At 41.1% G+C, this 8,814-nt stretch overlaps 1 protein-coding gene across 1 annotated transcript; it reads left to right on the top strand.

The window, feature by feature from the left end:
* Positions 1-500: 500 nt before the first annotated feature.
* Positions 501-8,669, top strand: TCTN2 (tectonic family member 2). The gene is made up of 18 exons (XM_054645801.2): positions 501-660; positions 1,364-1,477; positions 1,763-1,836; positions 1,970-2,165; positions 2,370-2,470; positions 2,718-2,914; positions 3,153-3,276; positions 3,781-3,916; positions 4,530-4,595; positions 4,993-5,118; positions 5,381-5,458; positions 5,762-5,842; positions 6,155-6,266; positions 6,646-6,749; positions 7,142-7,292; positions 7,930-8,055; positions 8,145-8,233; positions 8,422-8,669. Exons 1-18 carry the CDS (start codon positions 573-575, stop codon positions 8,526-8,528), a joined length of 2,070 nt encoding a protein of 689 aa, XP_054501776.2. The 5' UTR covers positions 501-572; the 3' UTR covers positions 8,529-8,669.
* Positions 8,670-8,814: the final 145 nt, after the last annotated feature.

Below are 8,814 nucleotides of genomic sequence, written 5' to 3'. Positions count from 1 at the left end.
GATTCTCTCACTTCTCACGTTAATTAGTCCACATGCTCAGTTTCTCTCTTCTTTTGGGTTTGGGGGTTTCTTGGGTCACTGGTCTCCTACCAGAATTACCTTTTACCGGCTTGGATCTGATTTCAGCACAATTACTGAGCTGGTTCTATTAGTTTCTTCCTTAACTGGGAAGATGTCCTAGTGGTCCATAAATTCTACAATTGTGTTCATAATCAACAAAACCTCCCTCTTTCCAAATCATGCCCCTAAACTTTAATTAATTTTTTTTCTTCTCACACACTTAGAGCTCGTTTGTTAGCGTTGTTAGCTCTGTTAATTTGTGACCGGGCGGGGGTTTGGAGCGACCCCGCCGCCACCATCACTCCCCGGCCCGCGTCCCCGTGAGGCGGCCCCGTTCTTCCCGCCCTCCCCGTGAGGCGGCCCCGTGAGGCGGCCCCGTTCTTCCCGCCCTTCCCGTGAGGCGGCCCCGTTCCCGCCCTCCCCGTGAGGCGGCCCCATTCTTCCCGCCCTCCCCGTTGCCATGGCGCCGCACTGGCGCTGCAAGATGGCGGCCGGGCGGCCGCCGTAGCGCAATGGGGGCTGCCGGCTTCGGGGCTCTGCTGCTGCTGCTGCTGCTGCTGCGGGCGGCTCCCTGCCCCGGGCAGCTGGCCGGGGACACCGGTGGGTCAGGGCGTGAGTGGCCGCAGTGAATGGCGGCTTCTGGGGGGCGAGGGACGGGCGGGGTGTGAGGATGGCGATATCTGCCCGGGTGGGTGTGAGGGGAAGCGGCGCAGGAACTGAGGGTTCCCCTCAGGAGCGCGGTTTTGGGGAGCGCGGCCCCTTCCAAACCCGAACGTGCCCACCGTGGAGCTTCTGCCGCTGCTCAGCACAGAGGGGGCGGGTGGAGCGCTTTATGTGGGACCTTTCAGCATTGGCGAAGTCTAGAAAGAAAAATCCACTGAAACTCCCAACTCCGAACCCTAAACTTGGCACTGCGTCCGCATGCAGAACGCAGGACATCCCTGGCACAATTCATGGCCCCAAGAAATTAAAAAGTGTAAGCTGAAGTCAGCAAGAAATACTAAATATGGTGTTGCCTGAGCTGTGCAGTGTCTGCGTGGGCTGTAAGTGCTGTAATGTTATTTTACTGCCTGGTTACTGGGCATCTTCACAAATGTAAACTTGTGGCATAGAAAGCTACACCCACTCCTCCAGCACTTGGCAGAATGGAAATACATCCCTGTACTAGGCATTACATGATATTTTTCTTCTGTTTGTGACAATTTAAAGTCTAAGTGTAAGAATATAGCCCAAGCACAAGATCTATGTCTTACAGATGTTGCCTCTTTCAGCCAATTTATTTCTTTCTCTTTTTTTTTTTTAGTCTTTCAGCCTTCATTTATTCATATGTCAGGACCCAGAGTCAATTCATTTTTTCTTGGCAATTCTTCAGGAGTTAATTTTTCTATAATTTTAAGTCCTAGAGATGCAGAGACAGGTAAGAACACTTCAACTCCTTTCCCCCATGTAAATAAATACGTTTGAATTGTTAATATTTTTTGACACAAAAATTACTAGAGAAATGGTAATGCATGTCATCCAGTGTCTCAATAGTTACAGAAACAGGAATTTTAAGACATTCCTGTGATTAACCCTTTAGTTCTCGTTTGTTTCTATGTGAGCTGGGCCTGAGGGTGTACCTGAAGGCACAAGGGGAGTTTAAATGTACTTCTGATTTCCCAGTCCTTTCTAAATGACCTTTAAAAGTTTTATTTTGTTATAGGAAAATTGCAACTTGCAAATTGCAGTAGAAGTAAAAGAGCTGGAGATTGGAATTTGGATGTAACTCCTGGTGTGGTATGTAAAATACTGATTCTTCTCTTAATCCACTTCATTGCAGCTTCTCTCTCAGAAGCTGATGAATGGTATAGACAAGAGCAATTTCATACAAGCTATCAGAGCTGTCAGACTTTATTCTGTGTTTTTCCAGAACACTTCCAAAGTGACTGTAAGCCTCAGCAGAACCCTGGAGCTGTGTTTGCCCAATGCCACCGAGTGCTGCCCCTCCCCTCTGTGCATGCTGGAAACACTCCAGGTTTTAGCCTGCCGTGGCTCAGTGATGCTGGCACAGCTCCTGATTCAAGCTGAAATATTTGCCAACTCCTCCTTTGCAGGAAATGTGTCAGGTAAGTGCTAAAGAAGAAATGGCATTTTGGCTGTTCTTTTCCTCTCTGTATGGAAAAATCGGGATTTGGGCAGCGATAAGAGGTACTGAGCAATCAGTGGAATATAAAAAAGGCTTTCTACACAGAATAAACTGCAGTGTGCATGGTCTTTTTATTTGGATTTCAGTCCACTTAATCTGATTTTCTCTCCTACTTCTGTTACAGAAAATGCAACTGTCATCCCAAACCAGGCATTTAAGCCCTTGGGCTCCTGTCCTTGTAACTTAACAGCTGGAGCTTGTGATGTTCGTTGCTGCTGTGATCTGGTACTTATTTCTTGTTCAGCTTTGATTAATTGTTTTCAAAGTTTCTAGACTCTCTTGTCTGTGGGGGAGAGAGGTGCTGAATGCTTCAGATTAGATGGGCCAGAGGGGGTATTTGGATATTCCAGTATTTCTGAAAGTAAATATGTTCTCTCTACAAAGTTGCTTGATTTACCTGTAGGTTTGGCTTTATATTGCCATAAATATTGCAATTACCTTGCTAAAGAGTGACCATTCTTTTCCCTTTCAGGAGTGTACACCAGACTTGCAGCAGTTATTCAGTGGATCATGTTTCCCTGGAGTGTTTGGTGGGGATGTAAACCCACCTTATGATCAGCTGTGCTCTTCCCAGTCAATGGAATATAGCCCTGAGTGGTTTCCCTTCCTTTGTGTACAGTCTTCTCTTGACAACACACCATTCCTTGGCTATTTTTATCATGGCTCTATGTAAGTCTTAAGAAAATTTATTTTCTCATCACACTTTCATCACACTCATTATGCAACCAAAAATATAACCTTTATATGTCTTTATAATGAAAGTTACTTTGAAATTGGGGTTTTAGGGTGTAAACCTTAAATGGAAGTGGAGAAATGTCATTGGTAGTATGTAAGAACAGGGGACATGAAAGGAAACCTGTAATTATTTGTGTGAGGTAAAGAGTTTAATTTTTAAACTTGTTTGCAGTTCTACACCCAAAGTTCCTTCATTTAAGATCCCTCTACAAACTTCTCCTGGGAAACCTTTCACTGGTTACAGAGAAGGAGATCCAATTATAACAGAAGAAGATGAGTATTTTACTGTTCCCCAGGTAGTCCTTATGAGCTTTTGATTCCTCTTGGTTTGTTTGGAACTCCTGCATCACTCTCCTTATGGCTTTGCATCCAATTTCAGCAATTTGATGTTGGGAAGTGGTGGGGTCTATCTGTCACAAAAAAAACCTCAACCAAACAAACAAAAAACCCAAAACAAAACCACAAAGTCACTATTAAAAGTAAACATTGTCTTTCCTCATCCCCTTGCCCATCCCTGCAAAAGGTAATGCATTTTGGAGACACTGTTGGTTATAATTACTTTCACAAATGAAGATGAAGTCGTGGTGAACATTGAAACTACTTTTAAAGCTGTGCTTTTAAAATGTTCCCCTCTCTTTTGCCAGAGGCTGAGGTGTTTTTATAACAGCAGATTGCCTGCTTGTCAAAGTGTTGTGTGTGGCTGTAGCTGCCCTACACATTGTGGGGCATTTTACTGACAAGTAATCTTCAAATGGAAAGAAAAAGGGGTAGAAAATCCTCATTCTGTGAATGCCCTGCAGCAATCCATGGCTGGCCAGTGTGTTGGGAATGCTCCTGTGGCCTATCTCCACAACTTTGATGTCAAGTGCCTGACCAATTTGGAGTCGTACAAGGAAGGCCTGCCCCACGCTGTGAAGATAAACAGCGGCACTGCAGGTACAGAAACCCCTGCAGGAATGTGTTTCATTGTTCCTCAGAGCTGCTGGAACAGAACAAACCCCAGGGCTGATGGCTCAGTGGCTCAATGTAACATCTCTGTTATCTGCTGGCCTATTCAGCATTTGGGGATTTCTGTTCCTGGTTCTTATGACCTTCTAGCAAGTGTCCCACTGCTTCCCAAGATTTAGGAGGGCAGAAATAACAGGATGGGCCTTGGGTCCCATTTACCTGCTCCTGGTGACTCATTTCCAGACTGTTGCAGAGCCCTTTTTCTGTCGGGAGGGTGCAGCATCAGCGTTTTAGAGTGAGTGAGAGGTGGTTCCTCTCTGCATTACAAAACCTGTACTTATGGAGAGTCATTTTGGAGTTTGAGATAATAGGATTACCAGCATGAACATATTTTATTTTATGCCCCATAATTGTCTAATTTTGTTAGTCTATATTACCTCTGTAAGACCCACAGTTAATTAGCTCTGTTTTCCAAATACATAAACAGTCTGGATCTTTACCAAAACGAATTTTCTAAATAATTTCCTACTCAGTTTTCATAACAACAAGGATTGCACCTTGGGTGTGAAAACAGAAGCCTTTGTTTGTTTTTTGTTCTCAGACTTCATCCAACAAAATGTTGTCTATAGAGCCATCACTGACAGGGGCAAATTCATCACTGGAAGTGGTAGGTCTCTTCCATTTAATTAATGTTTCTTACTTAATCTGGATTGTATATGAAATAGATTATTTTGATGTCTAAAATGTTTACCTGCTGCAATTCTTAGGAGGAATTTTGTATGTTATCTAAGACTGAAAAAGTAAACTGGCTTTCTGCAAAGCAGGAAGTATTTAATTTACTCCAGTCCATCACAGCTGGTCTGGAAATGGGGTTCCTTACCTTGCATCCATGGGGGATTGCACCATTGCACATTGAAAGAGTAAAATAAATTCTCAAAAAAATGAATGTTGTAATTTCCAGAATTTTGCCAAGGTTTTAATGTGTTCTTTCTCAGCTGCAGTAGCAGAACTTTCTAATTAGAATGCTTTTCATGATGACCTTTTCTCTTTTTTCCTTTTGCCAGAAAACCTTGCTGCTGAGGTTCTGTGTCAAAATGTAACTTTTGCAGAACATTATAAATTCATTTGGAAAGACAAGAACATTGAGCAAGTAAATGTCACTGTCTTCCTTGGAAGCTTATGTGATGGAGGTATCATGACATTTCTTTTATGATTTTTGATTTATTTCTTTATCTTCTGTATGGAAATTCTGTGATAGAATATCTTATTTACTAATTCTTCTTAAAAATAATTTCACTTGGACTCTAGAAAGAAAATTTTGGGGCTGATTTCCATTAATTTGTGTTGATTTGAATCTTCTGTCACTAATGAAAGACAGAAGTTTGTGCCCTACATAGAACATACATTTTGCTAATTTACTTATTTTAAAGTCATACTTTTTTCTTTCACCAGAAATCCTGACACAAAGATTCACAGTTGAATTTCTAAGTTTAAACAGTACTAATGGAGAGGAACTGTTTGAGAATCCAGGTATTAACACTTCATTTTACCTATTAAAAGTAAAAAAATGTGTAGTGTACAGATTCTTATCAGTGATTACATTTTATATTTCTTTTGTCCTTCTTGTTCTTGCCAGCCTTGACCTTCCTGCCTTACTGCACTGCCAATAGCAGTGAGTGGTTCTTAGGCTTTTGTTGCATAGATATTGATTATTTCAAGTGAGGCCATTCCCACTGCAATGGAAATGTCTTGTCATTTATTGATGACATTTAAAACAATGCTAATGCTTATAGATTCTTCTGCAGTGTTGATGATTTACCCTTCTGTGTTTAGGGTATCCAGTTGGAAAACCAGTGAAAGCTGCAAATCTGAATGCTTCTGATCCTCTTGGAAGCCTGAACATTTGGCAGCCAGGTATTGGCTTGTGAGGTTACAACTTCAGTTGTAGTTAATGCTAAAATTTTGGAGCTTTATTTGGTTTTTGGATTTTTTAAAACATATTTTAGTTAAAAATCTCTGCCAGATTTTGCTTTTCTTTCCCAAACTTTCAAAGGTCAGTGAGAAAACCTTTAATGCTTTCTTGGAAAATTGAATGATTTGTATCTGTTTTTGAACTCCACCACGCTGAGTTTGCATTCTAATGTTTGATGTTTTGCACAAAGTTGAAAGCTGGAGATCCAAAGGTGGATAATAGGAAAGCTCAAGTAAGATGTTTTCATTCCACAGCTGGCAGGGGTTTATGTGCATCAGCATCTGACAGACCAGTTCTGTTTGGAGTAGACTCATACTCTGGGTGCATTCTGGAAGTTGATATTAATGAAGATTGCAGCTTTTTAAGGTGAGCCACACAAGCTGAATTGTTTATCCCTGCTTCATCCTTCTTGTTGATTGTTTTGTGACTGTCTACAAGTGCCTCCATCAGCACTGGTACAATCTTTTTAAATATTCATGTGTGTGTGTTTCAGCTTTCTGTGGTTAATAGTCTCACTTCTGTTTTTGATGGGAAATCATAATAATGGTTTCACTCTTTACTCAAATGAGGATTCTGTTGGCTGCAATACTTTTCCATTTCTTCCCTTCAATAGTTCAAGTTTATTTTTGTTGTGTGATAACATCTTTCAGATGAAACTGACCTTAGGATACAGTAATATTGCAACCCAGAGTGGTAAGACAGTACAGATTTACATTCTGTGTGATGTTACATTCTTTCTTTGCAGAGGAAATGTGACTGAGAAATTAAATGCATTAATACAGGCCACTCACATTGGAAAGAGGGACAATTCCAGTTACAGTGATCCAAATGACTGGGTGGAGATTATACGTAAGTGAGGCTTGTGTTGTTCTTTGTAGTCTAAATATGCCTAGACAGTAAATAAAGCATGTCAAAATAAATCCAAATTGTAATTTCAAATACCTAAAGCTAGTGGTATGTGTGTCCATCCATCCATCCATCCATCTATGTGTACACACAGGCACATAATTCAGTATGTCTGTGGACACTGCATATTTTACTGCCAGCCTGTGCACATATGACTTGGTATTTATCCATTGATAAATTACTGCTTTAGGTGTTTTTTATAGACAGAAACATTTTTAATGTGTTCCTGTGTGACAGTTACCAGCATTTCACCGGGCTATGAGAATAATCTAATTATGGAATATAGAATGTCTTCCATAATATTTACATTTAAATCCCTCTGTTCTCCTTCATAGGTCTTGATCCCTTTAGTTCTAATGTGAGCACTGGAGGCTTAAAAGGCATTTGTCCAGATGTTCCTGCAAACCTGAATATTCGCATCATCTTTGCTAAGGTGGGAGCAGTGCAAGGGATTCCCCAGCAGGAAATTCTTGCTGTGCAGATCAGGTAAAGTGAGTTGTGTCTCTGGCTACCTGACAAATAAATGCTTCATTTTGAGCCTTGCTTACCTAACACTTCCCAAATTAATTTTACAGACAAAAAGGGTGGGTTTTGTTGCTGTTTTTTACATGCCTTTCACTTTGCAACCCAAATTCCTTTGATCACAACCAGGTTAGCTTTTCTCCCGCTGAAATGAAAATTAAAGAAAAAAATAATGATTAAAAGCAGATAGTCCTTATACTTCACTGAAATATTAAATAAAAGACACGATGCTGCCAGCAGCAGGCATACACAGGGCATCCCATCACGTGGTGGAAGCAACACGATTGTCCTGTGTTCTGGTTTACCCCATTGCAGAGCCCCTGGGAGCTGAGCTAAATGCTTTGTTCTTTCCTGAAACAGGGAATTTTCACTCTGTAAACACTCCCCCCCCTCCACCAAGTCAATCCCTATCAAGTAAGTGGGATTCTGTTCTGTTTTACTTCATTTCCAGACTGTGAGAGTTCTCCCCTTGTACCATGTGGAAAATCCAGGGATGATCAACCTCCTCACAGATACTGTGTGTTTTGTCCTTTCCTGCTTGTGTTTAGGGTCTAAACTTCCATTTCCAGCCCTCAAGCAATAGTTATGCTTTTTGTTACAGTTACTCAACAGTCTTATGGCAGTTCCAGTGTGGGCTTGGCTGCAGAAACACCCTCAGCTTCCTTCCCATCACAGCTTCTGTTCAATTCATTGAAGTCCCAGCTCAGCCACCCCCTCCAGTGACCAGGTAGTTTTGGTACAAACATTGATAACCTCCCATTATGTTCAGCAGATGTAACATGAATTGCATTGACCAAAAAGTTCCTTTTTTTCCAGGTATCAGAAGATTTATGCAGAGTTTGACTGCAATCAAAATGAGGTGTGCTGGCCACAACTCCTTTATCCACTGACACGCTTTTATACAGGTAAAATGATAATCAGTGTGGGAGACCACAAAACATGGAAGGCTGTATTTCTTTGAAACAATTAGATGTGGGGACTTGTCTGAAAGAATGCTTTTGCATACACTTTTATCTGTATCTTTGGGTTGTTGTATAAACTAAAATTTAGCTTTCACATGCTCACTTTTTTTTTTGTTTTTTTTTTTTTTCAGGAGAACCATATTCCCAGAGTCTTGCTAAAGGCCTGTTTCTGGCATTTCTTGTTTTACTTGCAACAATTATGAGCAACCCTTGGTTTTTTAAATTATGGAACAGATAGGTAAAAATTATGGAGAAACACTCTTGGATTTTGTAGATAATTTATATAAACATTTGAAAATACATAAAATCAGTACTTCTACAGCATACAGAAAATGACTGTTACTTAAAACAAAAAGTAATAAATTCTTTTTAAGCTCTAGGCTCTGTGTTTGCAGTAGCAAAGTGCAGAGTTGACTTCAAGAAGGTGGCGAGTCCAGTCCAGAGGCTGCAGCGGGTTTGGGATTGTCCTCGTGGAGGGACCATTGTCCTCTCAAGCTGGTTCTCTTCTCCTAAAACTCTTGACA

The sequence above is a fragment of the Agelaius phoeniceus genome, chromosome 18 (genome assembly GCF_051311805.1).
Source record: "Agelaius phoeniceus isolate bAgePho1 chromosome 18, bAgePho1.hap1, whole genome shotgun sequence".
Lineage (NCBI taxonomy): Eukaryota > Metazoa > Chordata > Aves > Passeriformes > Icteridae > Agelaius > Agelaius phoeniceus.
This window is presented reverse-complemented; position numbering and strand designations above follow the sequence as displayed.